The following is a 16,155-nucleotide window of genomic DNA, read 5'->3' as shown; positions in this document are numbered from 1 at the left end:
TTAGATCTAAGGCAACCGTTCACAGGCTGGGCTAGAGGAAAGGCACTCAGAGGCATGGAGCTCTTCTGATGAAACTCTGTGCAAAAGGCAGGCTCTATATTGGATGGAGGCAAAAATGACCCAATTAGATTTTCCCTACTGGGAAGGATAAATGTGAAGGACAGAAAGAGAAGGTGATTCATATTGCTCTGCACTGGCTGCTCAGGCCAGTTGGGGAGCACTGGGACTCAGGGATTACTGATGGCGCCACATTTCCCCACCATGACCCCAAATGCCCTCACTGAAGTGGCATCATGCAGGGAAGTGTCAAGTGCAGAGACAAGGGTTGAGGAAGGAGCTGGGAGGCCATGCTTCCAAGCGTGGGACACAAACTTGAAGGCTATGGGGGCAAGGCAGGGTATGCAAATGTGTAAGGTTCACTGGACAGGGATGTGGCAGATGGAGGGGCACATTCTTTAACATCGAGGGGAAATCATGAGCCATCCGCAGCCAGCTGTCACCTTGCAGGAATGTGGGACAAAGCTCTCAGATCTTCTGACTTTTCAAGAGTATGTAAATTCAGATTAATTGTGAAACTTCCTTCTTTCTAGAACACTGTGTGCTGCCAACTTCGGTCCATGGCTGCCTTTTATGTCAGGGCTGTGAGACTGGGAAGGAGCCTTCATAAAGAACTGAGAAGGGGAAGCCAGAGAGACTGGAGGGCCAGGAAGAGAGGGGGCTTTGGAGAAACAGAGGTTCTCAGGATGGGGATTGCAGAGAGGTCGAGGAAGGTGAGGACTGGCAAATGCCCATGGGTTTGGAGAATCAGCAGTTCTTGGAGGGTTAGCCTGAGTCAAACAGTCAGGGAAGTCAAACTCATGGAGAAAAAAGTTCTTGGCATTCCTGCCCAGAAGATAAATCTTTCCCAGTGGCTCACTGTCTTTTTCCCCCATCCCCAACATGTCCAGGATGATGGAGCAAGAGTGTAGAAGAAGACTGGATCTCAGATGCTGTAGAGCTCACATGCCAGTTACTGACTCCCTATCCCTGGATTACATGCTTGCATTTCACCCACCATGAGCAGATTTCTTTATTCCTTGCAGCTAAACTCACTCCTAACTGGTACAAAGTTGATGGAGTACATCTATTTAGATACAAAGGGGCCAAGAGAAGATGGAAACACATTTATTGAGCATCTTCCATGTGCCAAAAGACAGTATCTCAGGTCATCTCTATGACGACTCTACCACTTCTGTTATTCCCACTTTACAGTTAAAGAAGAGGAGATGCAAAGAAACTTACCCAAGGCCATGGAGCTAGTTCCATGAACTTTATACTACACCTTGATGCCAATTAAGGACCAAGGCATGGGAATGATTCAGGCTAAGAGGAACTCTACAGGATTTACCAGTGCTTGGCACGGGGTCTTTGATAAATAGTATTGGCAAAAGCCACAAGTTACAAAGACTTCTGCCCACTTTGCTGCTCTGGCTGAAGGTTGTCTGTCACTAGGCATCACTGGGAAGCCCGAGAGAGGGGGCCTCTTCAAGCTCAGCGTGAAGTTTCCCAATGCATTTGCATCTGCCTGGGAACCCCTTGTGCATTCATGGGGGAGTGGGAGCCAAGTCAAGGCAGCTCAGCAAGTCAAGCATTTGCAAGAACTATGTCTGAGGACAAGCCCAAAGCATCGCTCCTCCTTTTCGGGGTGCCCACAGTATAGGGTTTAGACTTTCAATGGCATGAATAATCTATTTAAGAGTTTCATATGCCCTATGTCCCTTCTGGCTTAAATGGTAAGTTCCTTGAGAGCAGAAACCAAGCCCCTTTGCCTCTGGGATCCCACATGGCCCTGACCAGAAGCCCAGTAAAAGTGGGGAGAATCAGAATACAACCACAACTAATTTGCTGAGTGAGTGTCCACTAGGAATTAGGGGGCTGGGCATATTTAATCTCCACCATCACCCAATAAGGCAGGTATTATTGACCCATTGTGCAGATGAGGAACCCAGCTACATGGTAATGACAATGGGGCCAATAAAGTTCCTCAGCTCTTTTTAGGCAGCAGACACTGTGGTAAGCCCACAATAGCTAGGAATTATATACTATTATTAAACCCCCCATTTTGCAGCCAAGTATAGAAAGGCTCAGGTTTCAAGGTCGCTTGCCCAAGATCACCAACCATGACACCAGGCATTTGCACCTAGGCCTATGGTGCTCTAAAGCCCACTCATCCCACTGCACTGAACTGGTTGAACTGGGAACCAAAGGGGGGCTGGAAAAGGTTATGGTTATGAGAGATGGGGAGAAAGGGCAGAACAGTAGTGGAGAGGAGGGGAGAGAGTGAAAGTGGGTAGAGGGGCTGCACGGGAAGGGGCAGGGACAAAGAAGGTAAGGGAGCCCTGTCCCTGCCCTGCCCTGCTCAGCTCTAAAGTCTCGGACTCTGCCAGGCTCCAGGAACCTGGGGACTGTCAGGCCTGGTGTGTCCTGGGAGCAGGCCTTGGGGACTGACATGGAGCCAGCCACTTCCAAGAGTGGCTCTGAAGTCAGGATTCTAGAATCCACCATTACATTTGTCTCCTGCCTCCCTCAAATCTTTCCAGGGTATCAGGAGGTTGTACAGCATGGCGTCCACAGCGACCAGGTGTGAGCTGTGTGACCCTGGGCAAGTCACTCGGCCTCTCTGAGCTTTTACTTCCTAGGCCATAAAATAGGGAGATGAATAGTGCCCATTATTCAGGCTCATTGTGAGAATTAAATGAATTCACACTTAATGAGATGCTTAGGACAGGGCCTGGAACATAGTAAGTGCAACGTGAAAGATGTTAGGAAAATCCCCCAGCTCTGGGCCCATGCTCGTGAAGAAAGAAACCTGTTCTCTCCCCACAAAACATCTGCAGATGCAGAGAACAACAGTCTGAAAAATATAAGCAGGCAATGCAAAGTTCAGATGGCAAAGGTGATGGTCTAAAATCCATTTCTGGAGAGCTAACCCATAACTGCTATCATTTACTGATCGCAGTTGTATTTCAGGAACTTACCACACCATCTCATTTAATCATCCTGATAATCCAGCACAATCGTTATTTCCATGTCCATTTTACAGAGGAGAAAACTGAGGCCCAGAATGGTAAAGACGCCACCAGAGATGAAGTCTGGCTCCTTACCTTCAACAGGACAGAGGAGCCACGTGCAAATCCAAGATGAAACTGAGAACATGACCTCCTGCAAATTGCTTAACCTCCCTGGGCCTCTGTTCTCATGTGGAAATCAGGGGTGGGGGGTGAGTGACATCCCATAAAAATTGTTTTATCTTAAATCTTAATAATACATGTTCTCAGGTGTTCAGCAGTACATCCAGCATCTCGGGCCCCCATTACCCGCCATGCACCACCCACTCCCCGGGAGCAGGGGACACTCACGGAAAAGCACCATGAGGAAGCGGGTCTGGTTCAGCATCTGGGTGAAGCCAGCAGCTGTCAGCACCAGCAGGTTGCCTTCCTCCCGGATGTGCAGGGGTGGGGGGATGTTGATGTCAGCCTCCTGGGCTTCCACCTTCGATGAGTCCTGGGCAGCTGAGACGCAAGAGGCCAGCAGCAGCAGGGGCACCCAGAGCCACTCCATGGCCATCCTGGGGAGCAGGGAAAGCACAGGAACCCTTATCAGCGTAGGTGGTGTGCCCCACGTCACCACTCCCTCCCCTTCTCCTTCCCTGTCCCGGCCAAGTCTGTCTGGAGCACCTGGCCAGAGCACTGCCCCCTGCCTCCCAGCAGTGCCCCCAGCTCGGCTGCAGCCTTAGAGGAGAGGCGACGTGTCAAGTCAACCTCAGGTCTGGCGGTGACTGCGTGGGGGGAGCTGAGCTGCAGGAAGCCAAATTCACATGCAGGCCTCCCTCCAGGTGAGACCTTTGCAGACATGTGGTCCCAGCCCAGGGCCCTACTGTGAGCCTTGAGATCTCAGACATGACAGGCCCCTTCTCCTGCCACAGCCTCCCAGGTATCCCTCTACCAACAATGTCCTTGCATCATGCCCCTCCAGCTTCTGCTTGAATGCTCCCTGTTTGATTTTTTTTTAAGGAGGTACTGGGGATTGAACCCAGCCCCTGGTACATGGGAAGCAGGTGCTCAACCACTTGAGCTATGTCCACTCCCCCCCATTTGATTTTTTAATTGTTCCCTCCACAAATGTAAATATTTTCTTTTGAAAATTATAACAATGATACATCTTGTAAAAATTCCAAATTATACAATAAAAAATATGCCACTTAGAAAATAGAAATCTCTCCCATAATCCCACCCACTAAGCCACTGTTAGTGGTTTGGGATTCCTCACAGAGGTTTAAAGTCCAGAAATAAGGACACATTTGAATGTACATTTTTAAACATAAATGGGATCAGACTGCATATAATTTGATGTTTTGATTTTCTTATTCTATAATGTGCAATTTATTCTAAATACCTTCCGACACCAGTAGATAGAGATCTACAACATTGCTTCCCTTCCTCCTTTTTTGGCCTCATTCTTCCCTGCTTACCCTGATAATCCTGAACTATTAGAAATCTCTTCCTTTATCTAGGTTAACAGCTGCCTCCCAGTAGTTCCACTCTCCCTAATAACTTAGAGCATAGTGCTACCTCTTCAGATATTTGCATGTTCTCCACAAGCATAGAGCCCCATTTCCCTGTTTCACAGGGACTACTTGAGTGTCTGAAAAAAGAAAACACATAGGAGGTATATCCTAGCTCATGCTCTAAGTTAAATTTATAAGGACCCTAACTTCTTTGTTGGCTGCTGTATTCCCAGAACCTGTCATTATGTAGGGAAATGAACAGAGTGAATGAAAACATGAATAAATAATCCTTGATATCTCCCTGAGAAATATGTCTGGGCAAAATGCCTGAACCTTTTATTAAAAAAAAAAAAATACAAAGTCATTTTCTTGACTAATATATTGAAAATTGTACTGAATTTTTTAATTGCCTGAAACTAAATATACTTTCCATGCACTGGTCACTGTTCTGCTTTCCATGTACCAGCTCCACAGGTGTCAACAACCCTATGATGTAGGTATAGTACTATTACAATCTTCATATAATCTGTGCCAAATGAGGCACAAAAGGGTTAAGCAATTTTCTCGAGCTCACACAGCTAATAAGAAGCAGAATCAGGGATTTGAACACAGGTCATCTAGTTCCAGAATCCAGAATGCTCTTTCTCACACAGGCCTGTCCAGTGCCCCGGTGCAAAAAGTACCTAGCGAACAATATTTTGAGAAATGAACTGAGGCTCCCATCCTCCCACGCTGGCACCTAGGACCCTTTCCCCACTATTCAGCCCTGTCCTGAGGGCTGAGGCGACTGAGAACTGGGTCAGACTTCTGGTTTCGAGTTCCAAAACAGGCTATTGAAACTCATAGCAGGGACAAGGCACTGACAAGCCAATTATAAGAACCCAGCTTTTTAGAGAGATGGGGGCTTTCGAGTTTCCAGAGGTTAGGAGCCTGAGGGAAAGAATATGCAAAGTTTATGCCCTAAACTTCTGAGAAAGGAAGCCTGTGTGTTGGTAGAAGGAGCAGTCTTGCTGCCCCAAAGGAAATCAGAACTTGACTTCCCATCAAGAGGAGGGGCAAGGGAGGAGCGACTAGAGCTTTGATGCTTCTGGGGTCCTGAGAAAGGGGTCCCGCCCTCCGTCCCTTCTCCAAGCTGAGACCCCAGCTCGGTCACCATTGCATCCCCAGCACCCAGGCTAGTAGCATTTAGTGAGCTAGTATTTGAGCCTTATGCTCAGCATTCCATTAAGTCACAGCATGTGGATGAGGTACAGTTGTGATACACATTTTACCTATGAGGAAATGGAAACTAAAATGGCCTGGAGTAACCATCCAAGAGGAGCAAGACTCAGGCTCAGGTCTAACCAGAGGTCAGCAGACGTGGCCCAGCCACCTGTTTTTGCAAGTACAGTTTTACTGGCTTGCAGCCACACCCATTCTGTCACATATCCATGGGTGCTTTCATCTCCAAGGCAGGTTGAGTAGTTGTGACATAGGTCATGTATGTCCTGCAAAGCCTAAAATATATACCTTCTGTCCTTTTACAGAAATGTTTGCAGACTCAAGGTCTAAAAAACCACACCACTCTGCTCTCCTGCCCAGACCTCAGAACTTGGCCTTAGGGGGCATTCACAGATCCCCAAATTTGCAAGCTCTGAGGGTGGCATCCCCATCTGTAACAGAGGTAGGTCGTTCCTACCAGTGAGTTCATGATGGAAAACACGTGGTCGATGCACATTTAAATCTGCTGGGGAGCTTTTTAAATACTGCTGCTCAATCCCACCCCAGACCAATCAATCTAGAATAGCCCAAGTGGGACCCAGACATCTGTACATTTTCTAAGTGTCCTAGGTGATTCTTTTCTTTTTCTTTTTTAAATTTTCTGAATGGAAAATTTTGAACATTTGCAAATGATACAATGAGCCCCCAAGTTACCCATCCCTCCACTTCCATTATCAAGTCATGACAATCTTATTTTGTTTATAGTCTCATCTACCTCTACCCTAGGTTACTTGGAAGGCATTCCCAGACCTTATATCCCTTCTTCCATAAATATTTCATCATGAATCTCTCAAAGAGAAGGATATTTTAATAAAACATAACCCCAATACCATTATTACACCTAACAAAATTAACAGTGATTTCTTAATATCATCAAATATCCAGACAGTGTGCCGATTACTCTGTCTCATAGATGTTGTTGAAGTTTGTTTGAACTGGAATCCAGCGAGAGTCATGCCTCCTCACTGATTGTTCCCTCTCTTGAGCTTCCCAGGTAAAACTATTGTGCAATCTGGAGGACGAGAGCCATATTGTCAGAGGGAATCGACAAAGCCCAGCTGAAATGAGGTTGGAGATTGGCAGCTGGGCTTTCTAGAAAGCTCAGTGATGTGTATGATTTAAATTGGCATCTGCCCGCCTCCTCCTCAGGGCCCCTGACACATCACTAGGGCCATCAGGTAACATGCGTCTCACAGCCCCGGCTAAGTCTGGCACAGCTTGGTGACTAAAAGCTGGAACTTTCATTTTTAAAGTTAATTTACTTGTTTGTTCATTCATTCATTTACTTGTAAGAGAAAGTGTCTTTTGAAAGTTCTCTACCTAGGTAGGGATGTCAAAGTACTTGAAAGTTAGTAGTTGTTTTTTTCCTACAGAAAATCACCAGGTAAGTAAACATAAGGCAGTGAGTGGCTGCCCAGAACCTCCCTAGGACTGATCCCTTCCAAACCTCCTTGGGACCCAGAATCCCAAACATGATAGGAGGGGAGAGTCACAGTCGTTATACCCTCTCTGGGGGTCCTGGAAGGTACTGGCTGGGAGGGAAGGGGAGCTGGGCTGGCGACCTGGTGGCAGCTCCAGCACCTTCAGGAGAAGCCAGCCTGGACAGAGCTGTCTGAGGGCACCAGCCAGGTCAGGGGCGACTGTGTGTGTAGGGGGGCTTCCCCCACGCTCGCTGGCTCCTCTTCACCAGGTCTTTGCTGGACTATTCCCCAGGGATTCCTGATCAATTCACAGGGTAAGGGGCAGGGGAGGATCTCAGAGGGAGGTGACAGGCTTTCTGATGACCTGGGCAGTTTACAGCATGAGCCTAAAATGCCTCCAGTGCTCACGCGGTCCACCCTCCACATGCCAACTCAAGGAACCCATCTCAACTCCTACCTGTCCAGCCAGCCAGCCAGCCATTTGTTCACTCAACAAACAATGTGAAGGTCTTTATACATGCCAGGACCATTCTACGTGCTAGACATACAGGGGTGAGCAAAACAGGCAAGAGCCCCGTGTCCCTGGAGCTTGTGTTCTAGTGGTGGGAAATAGGCAGCGGGTGAGAAAAATAGATCCCATAGATTATAGGTCAGATGCAGCTACGTGCTAAAGAGAAAAGAAGAAGTGAGGGAAGATGAGCAAGTGTCAAGGTGAGGGAGAAGTGTTGATGTTTTAAATTGGGTGACTGTGGAACGTGTCATTCAGAAGTTGACATTTGACTGAAGAGCTTAAGGAAGCAAAGAAGTAAACTCTTCGTATATTAAAAAAAATGTTCAGAAAACATTTTAATGGCAATGTAAAATTACACTTACTGGCTCATTCATAATTCATTTTATAGTTTTTATCATTTCAAGCATTATATTGGGAAATCTCCCTAGAAATGGAAATATGGGGTTAAAGAAAGATATGTTCATTTTCCCATAATTGATTCTTAGGTTTAATCTAATCTCAGCCAAAATCCCAGTGGGGTAAGAGGCATTAGATAATGTTTCTTTCACGTCTTAAAAAGTGAAAGAAAATTTAGAATAATGGAAAAAAAATAGAAAACATTAAAAAGTTAAAGAAGAATAATGGAAAAGGACTTGTACTGACAACTATGTAAAATATGTTTTATTTTACTTGTCTATTACTGATGCAAAAATAGAAAGCCTTGACATAAAACAAAACAAAAGATACTGTTAAAAAAAAAAAAAAGAAAGAAAAGAAGAAGTGAACTCTGCATTTCTTAGAAGTGTTGTCTCCCCCTCCCACCCTCCCTTGCCCCCTCCCCGGCTATGAACCTTGTTAGGGATTGAAACACGCCCCCACAAAAGTCACGTTCAATCCTCTAGCCGTGTTCCTATGTGAACTGTTTGTAAATAGGACCTTCAGAAGATGTTATCCTTTAAGGGGTGGCCTTAAATTCAGACGGAGTCAGAGAAAGCCGTAAGAAGCGAGTAGAAGCAACCAGAGAAGAGAGAGCGAGAGAGAGGGCCCCGTGGCCGAGGCCAGCCGGCGCCGCAGCGCTGCCGGCGCGGGGGGAGAGCACGGCTTTTGCCCACGTCTTGGTTTTGGACTCTGCCTCAAAACCAGGAGACAATAAGTGTTTGTGGTTTAAGTCAACCCGCCTGCGGTATTTGTCACGGCAGCTCTGGGGAGCTAAGCCAGTCCTCTCAGGCCCAGGCTCATTAAAATGAAAGCCGCCCCCGGAGGGTTAGCGCTGAGCACTAGGGGGCGCATTTTCTCCATCGTTCCGGGGAGACCACCCTCTTGTCAGTCTCGTCACCTCTGAAACGCCGAGCCTCCCATCTGAATCCCCTGATGCTCTCTGCTTCAGTCTGTTTCCCACAGCGAGAGGGGTTTTTCCTGAAACGTAACGCATTTGGTCACATTGCTCCTCTCACTGCAAGGCTCCCAGGGGTTTGCCACCACACGTAGAATGTAATCCAGAGCCCTCTCTGTGGTGTGTCAGGTCCCACCCCCTCGGCACCCCCCTTCCTCCCTGAGTCGAGCCCCCTCGCTCCCCTCGCTCCCCTCGCTCCCGGCCAGCGGCGCGGCCAGCATCCTCTGCCTCTGTCTGGAATAGCCTTACTCTGGCTCTTCAAGCTTTTGAGGTCACTCAGGTGCCAGCTCAAATACCAACTCCTGGGAGGGCTCCTGAGAGAGCCTCTCCCCCTCCCCTTCTGTTTCCAGAACTCTCTGCCCCATTTCCACTGTTTCTTTTGTAATTTTTTTTACCATCCTTCCTGAATGTACTTTGTCTATACTTTTTATTTCTTTCTGTAAACATCCTCTTGTTCACTCCTCTTTCTCCACCTCCTAGAACAGTGCCTGGCCCAGATTTGGAGCTCAATAAATGTTAGTCGAATGAATGTGTGATCTAATCTAATTCTCACATGGGCCACTTCACGGCTTCTCAACCATGACTGCACATTAGAATATCTTGGGGAGCTTTGAATAAAAAGACCAATGCCTGAGCTCCAGCCCACCTGGCTCTAATGTAATTGGCCTGGGGTGGGATGCATAGAGGTAAGCCCCCATGTGACCCCCTATGTGGTCCACCTATGGCAAGAGCCACACTTAAATCTGTGACCTCCTTGGTAGAGAGAGGGCCACCAGGGCTGTGGGGACTGGACGTCAGAGGCGCCGTTTTCACTCAAGCTCATACCTGCAGGAGACCCTACGGGGCCCAGCTGGGGCAGGGGCAGCAAGGTCCGTGGCACTCGAAGAGGGAAATCGTGGCCCAGAGAGTGGGCTTCTGGCTTCTGCTTGCCACCAGAGCGGGACTGGCAGGCAGCTGGGCGTACTCAGGAAGTCCAGAGACCGAGAGGAAGCCTGCCCCCAGGCACGCCGCCGCCTCAGCCGCCTCAGCAGCACTGTTCTGAGTTCTGGGTTTCTGGAGGACCTGGGGTGTCCCTGGAGAAGAATGGGCTATTGTTGCATAAGAGGGGGCCCTGCCCAGCGACTGTTGCTGAGAGGAGGTTGCCCAGGGACCGCAGGGGCTGGAGTTTGCCTGGAGGGCCAGAAGCCAAGACGGCCCAGGGTGGGCGGGAAGGGCTCTGAACTCAGAGCCTATGAAGATTGGAGTTAGAATCCCAGAGTGGCCCCTTAACAGCTGTGTGGCCTTGGGGTGTCACCCACCCTCTCTGAGGCTCTGTTTCCTCACCTGTGAAATGGCATACAACTCTTAGGGGTTTGATGAGACGATGTGTGCCAGACAATCAGTATAGTACCTGGAGGCAGGAAGCACCCTCCCATCACCTCTCCCACCTCCCCGTAGTGCTCCTGCTCACTCTGTTTCCACCTCCCTGACCTCCTTGCCTTCCCTTGAATACGGTCATGCTCCCACCCCAGGGCCTTTGCACATGTAGTTTCTCTGCCTGGGAAGCTCTTCCCCCAGAGTCAAGTTCACTCTCTTTACCTCCTTTGAGTCTTTGCTTAAATGTCTCTTGCTCAGCCAGGTCTTCCCTGGCCACTTTGTTTAAAATTGTTGCTGCCCCAACCCCCTTTTGGACACTCCCTGTCCTCTTTCCCAGCTTTGTTTTCCTTCATGGCATGAATCACTTTCTTAATGCCGGATAACTGCTTTGCCTAGAATGTAAGAGGCACTTTGTAAATACCTGTCAAATGAACACACGAATGGAGGTGGTTATTATTATTATTATCAATATCATTATTATTCTCAATTTGTAGCCCCAGGTGTCTGCTGCCCAAGTCTTGTCAAATACTGGTGGAGAGTACTGATGTGGGGACCAGGTCTCCTGAAGGACAGGTAATGGGCCTGTCCACCTCTCCTTGGATCCAGCTGGAAATGCAGAGATGAAGACGGTTGCCTGGACCCAGTAGAGGACTGGGAATCGAGGAAGGAGAACTTGAGGGCCGAGTAGAGGAATTCCTGTGGCAGGGAGGGAGAGGAGCTGCCCACCTGGAAATGGACCACACTGGCCTAACGAGGAAATGAGACAGAGCCACAGGGGGACAAAGTACAGTGGGGGATGGATCCCAAGGGTGGTGTGCAATTGCTGAAGGTAGGCCATCAGGGCCTAAGCATTCTTTCTATGGGGCACCTGTCACCCCTACTTTATTAGAGGGATTCATCCAATTCTAGGGCTAAGGAAGATACTCTGAAGATTAAAACTGAGGGTTGGAAGGGTAGAAGAAGGGAGATAATTCAGCAATGGAGGAGAACCAAAAGGAAAATCACCATCAGATAATACCTGACCACAGTGAAAAACTTACCCGCCCAAGGCCTAATGCCAGAGGATACCAGATGACAAAAGGCCCACCCATCTCCTGACCCCCACATGCTGCACCAACCCCTCCACTGGACAGTACCTACTCTAAAGAATGTGGAGCCGGTAAAGTGTTGTAGTTCTCAAATCCTCTTTTGCATAAAGCAGACCTGTGAGAACATTGGGACTTCTGAGTCCTCATTTACAGGGAAGGGAAGAGGGGGGAGGGATCCAGCCTCAATAAACAGCAGCCCCAGCCTCAGCAGGTGCAGCTCATGTTGGAGCATACCCAGGCACTTTGCATTAAGTTTTCTTACGTCTATACGATTAGTCCTTGAATTCTTTTTCGCAATTGTGTCAAGAACTCTCCCACCCTAGGATGAGGTCTTTCTCCAAGATCTCCCAGGGCCTCTGTGACATCAGAATGATCCTGGAGTTCCCACAGGTCCTTGTGACCAAGAACTTGCACCAGGTTTGATTTGATTGTGGGGGGAAAAAATACCTTGCACCCAGAGTATCAGAGGATAAACCACTCCTCTGCAAAGTCTCAGCACATTATCTGGCAATAGAAAAGTGTCCACTGATTATTAATTATTTTCTATTCACTGATTCCACAAGTATTTACTGAACTCTCACAATGCACCAGGCATGGTTCGAAGAGCTGGAGATATGGTAGTGCGAAAATCCCAAATCCCTGTCCTCATGGAGTTTATATTCATGTATGGTATATGTGTGTGTGTGGGGGGGTGATATAAAATTTAAAAAATGGGACAACCAGCAAGATGGCAGAGTAAGGTGCTCCTAGAGTCAGTTCATGCTACAGGGCAGTTGGTAGTCACCTAGAGCTATCTAAAGCACCTATTTGGGGCCTCCAGGAGACCAGAAGAGCATCCTGAAACATCCTTGAAGGAGTGGAAAGAGGAGACTGCCCATCTGCAGAGAAGACTCGTAAGTAGAGGCTCCACACCCCGGAGGCTGGTGCCCATCCTCCACTGGAGGCACAAGCCACCTCGGGAGCTGTTCCGCGGCTGAAATTGAAAGCTCCTCTTCCCAAAAATAGGGGGAAGAAGAGACAGTTGGACACCAACTTCAGCTACTGATGAGTAAATTCGTCAGGCTAAAGAATAGCCCTAAGAACAGCTAAAGTTTGAACTTGTCCAAGTCAGAAAGAGGCCAGTAGCCACCATTTTAACTCCACCTCTGGCATGAGGGGAAGCAGGACATATTGAAAATCACAGTGCTGGTGGGGACCACCTTCTTTCTATTAGGATCAGATTGCAGCTTTAGCATAAGCCCCAGCCACAACTCTGGCAGAGAGGAAGCTGGGAGGACCTGTGCCAGCCTCTCCAGGAAAATACAGGCCTCACCTCAGAGGCTGGTAATTATCCTCCTCTGGCAACACAAGGCACCTCGGGAGCTGTTCTGTGGCTAGAGTTAGAAGCTCCATTTCCCAAAAACAGGGGAGGAAGAGATAGTTGGTCACTGATTTCAGATACTGGTAAGTAAATTTGGTGGGCTAAAGAATAACCCTAAGAACAGCTAAAGTTTGAAACTGTCCAAGTGGAAAGAGTCTGGTAGCCACAATTTTGACTCTGCCACCAGCATGAGGGAAGGCTGGGCTGACTGAAAATCACAGTAAAGGTAGGGAGTGGCTTCTTTCACCCAGATCAGCCTGCAGCCCTAGGCTAGGCTTCAGCTCCACCTCTAGCAGGGAGGAAGCTGGCAGGCCCTGTACCAGCCTCTCTAGGTAACTGTAGGTACATTTGGCTGGCACAGACTGAATAGTCCACAGTCTACTGGGGCAACTGTGGTCATTTTGGACTTGCAGGGCATAGATCACTGCCCACACCTGCAGCTCTATCCCTGCCCCAGGCAGGGGAGAAAGGGGTATGAAGCTTCATCAGTCTCTCTGGGCAACTACAGTCTAGGCCTACATGACTTCTTTATTACACATGGCTGTGGCTCTGTCCCGACTCCTGTCCAAGGAGAAAGTTGGGAGAAGCTTCATCAGTCCTTGGGGAAATGAGGGCAGCTTGAGCCACCACAGCTTACAGCACCAACTACATCTTTGGCTCCTACTACACAACCAGCAAGGGAGAAAGGGCAAAAAAGCCCTAAAGTAAAGAGAGAAACTGCAACCAGAATAAATACTCTAGTAAGTTACATGCCAAAATACCAATAAAAAATCACAATCTACACCAAGAAACAGGAAGATATGGCCCAGTTAAAGGAGCAAGATAAGCCTCCAGATGACATAAAGGAGTTGAGACAATTAATCAGAGATGTTCAAACAAATCTTAATAAATTCTATAAGGATGCTAAAGAGATTAAGGATATTCAAAAAGATATTGGATGAGCACAGAGAAGGATTTGAAAGCATACATAGAAAAATAACAGATCTTATGGAAATGAAAGGCACAAAAAATGAAATTAAAAATACATTGGAATAATATAATAGCAGATATGAGGAGGCAGAAGAAAGGATTGGTGAGCTTGAAGAAATGGCCTCTGAAAGTGAACATACAAAAGAACAGATGAAGAAAAGAATGGAAAAAATTGAACAAAGTCTCAGGGAACTAAGCAACAGCAAGCGACATGCAAACATATGTGTCATGAGTGTCCCAAAAGAAGAGAAGGAAAAGGGGGCAGAAGGAATATTTGAAGAAATAATGGTAGAAAATTTCCCAACCCTATTTAAGGACATAGATATCCATGTCCATGAAGCACAACGTAGTCCCATCTGAATAAATCCAAATAGACCAACTCTGAGACTCATACTCATCAGAATGTCAAATGCCAAAGACAAAGAGAATTCTGAGAACAGCAAAGGAAAAGAAATGCATAACATTTAAAGGATACCCAATAAGAATAAGTGCTGATTTCTCACCAGAAACCATGAGGGCAAGAATACAGTAGTATGATATAGCTAAGATACTACAAGAGAAAAAATTCCAGTCAAAAATCTTATATCCAGCAAGATTGTCTTTCAAAAATGAGAATGAGTTTAGAATATTCACAGATAAACAGAAATTGAGAGAATTTGTAACCAAGGGACTGGCTTTACAGGAAATAAAGGGTATGCTGCAGCCTGAAAAGAAAAGACAAGAGAGGGAGGCCTGGAAAAGAGTCTAGAAATGAAGATTATATCAATAAAGGTAACTATAAGTATCAAAAGAGTGGGGAAAATAAAATATGACAAATAAAACCCAAATTGCCAGGAATAAATTTAACCAATGATGTAAAGCACTTGTATTCAGAAAACTACAACTCACTGTTAAAAGACACTTTAAAAAGACCTAAATAACTGGAAGAACATTCCATGCTCATGGATTGGAAGACCAAATACCATTAAGATGTCACTTCTACTCAAATTAATATAACAGATTCAACGCAATCCCAATAAAAATTCCATCAGCATTTTAAAAATAAATGGAAAGCATGATTATCAAATTTATTTCAAAGAGTAAGAGTTCCTAAATAGCCAGAAGCATCTTAAAATGGCAAAGCAAAGTTGGAAGACTCTTGTTTCTGAAATTAAAATTGTATTACCTAACTACAGTGGTAAAAACACCATGGTACTGGCATAAAGACAGACACACAGACCAATGGAACTGAAATGATGGTTCAGAAACAGACCTTCACCTCTATGGTCAAGTGATTTTTGACTAGCCTGTCAAACCCACTCAGGTTTGGCAGAAACTCCATTTGACAAATGGTGCCGAGAGAACTGGATATTCACAGCCAAAAAAAGGAAAAAGGACCCCTATTTCAAAAACTAACTTATCCAAAAACTAACTCAAATTGGATAAAAAGCCTAAATATAAAATCAAGAACCATAAAGCTTCTAAAAGAAAATGTAGAAAAATATCTTTAAGATTTGGTGGTAGGCAGTGGATTCTTAAAGGAGAGAAGAGGAGGACTGAGATGGACTGCTGATGTTTAATGTATTCATTTTAATGAACTTTACTGTAAAAAGTATGGAAATGTACAGAGTTGATGGTAACACATTATGAGTAACAGCTGGTTTATAAATCAGAATGTGGCTGAAAATGGTAGTCTAGGGATGTAAATGCCAATTCACAGAAAGTTAGAGAATATTCTAGGGGCTGAATAACACAGTAAACCCAGAGGTTGATGAAAATTGCGGCTGATGGTACAGATGCAAGAGTGTCCTTTGGGAGCTAGAGCACATGTACATCACTATTGCAGGGTGGTGGGAATGTGGAGAAGCATGGGAAAAATACAACTGGAGTGACTTATGGATTGTGGTTAACAGTAATCATGTACTATTTGTGCATCTATGCCAAAGATGTACTGTATTGATAATGGGGGAGTATGGAAAAAGTGTGTGAACTGTACCCTATGGACCTGGTAATAATCTGATGATATTATCTCATAATCTGTAACAAAGTTCCACCATGGTGTGGTGTGTGGATTGAGGGGTGTTGTATGGGAATTCTGCACATGCACATGATTGTTTTGTAAGTTTACAACTTCTGCCATAAAACTATATTTTAAAAATAATAATAGGGTGGGTCTGGGGAAAATACACCAAATGTAAGATAAGGATTATAGTTAGTGATAAGATTTTGACAATATTCTTTCATAATTTGTAACAAATGTCTCATAACAATGCAGCGTGTTGGTGGTGGGTTG

At 46.3% G+C, this 16,155-nt stretch overlaps 1 protein-coding gene across 1 annotated transcript in view; it reads right to left on the bottom strand.

Moving 5' to 3' along the window:
• Positions 1-10,122, bottom strand: part of PDILT (protein disulfide isomerase like, testis expressed) — a 35,027-nt gene extending 24,905 nt beyond the window's left edge. The window contains exons 1-2 of the mRNA XM_004460572.3: positions 9,936-10,122; positions 3,399-3,607 (exon numbers count right to left, since the gene is read on the bottom strand). Of these exons, the coding sequence (XP_004460629.2) occupies positions 3,399-3,606 (208 nt within the window). The 5' untranslated portion in view covers position 3,607; positions 9,936-10,122. The remainder of the gene's footprint in view (positions 1-3,398; positions 3,608-9,935) is intronic.
• Positions 10,123-16,155: the final 6,033 nt, after the last annotated feature.

Source organism: Dasypus novemcinctus, chromosome 23 (assembly GCF_030445035.2).
Source record: "Dasypus novemcinctus isolate mDasNov1 chromosome 23, mDasNov1.1.hap2, whole genome shotgun sequence".
Lineage (NCBI taxonomy): Eukaryota > Metazoa > Chordata > Mammalia > Cingulata > Dasypodidae > Dasypus > Dasypus novemcinctus.
Note: the sequence above shows the minus strand (reverse complement) of the source record. Positions and strands in the feature narration are given on the sequence as shown.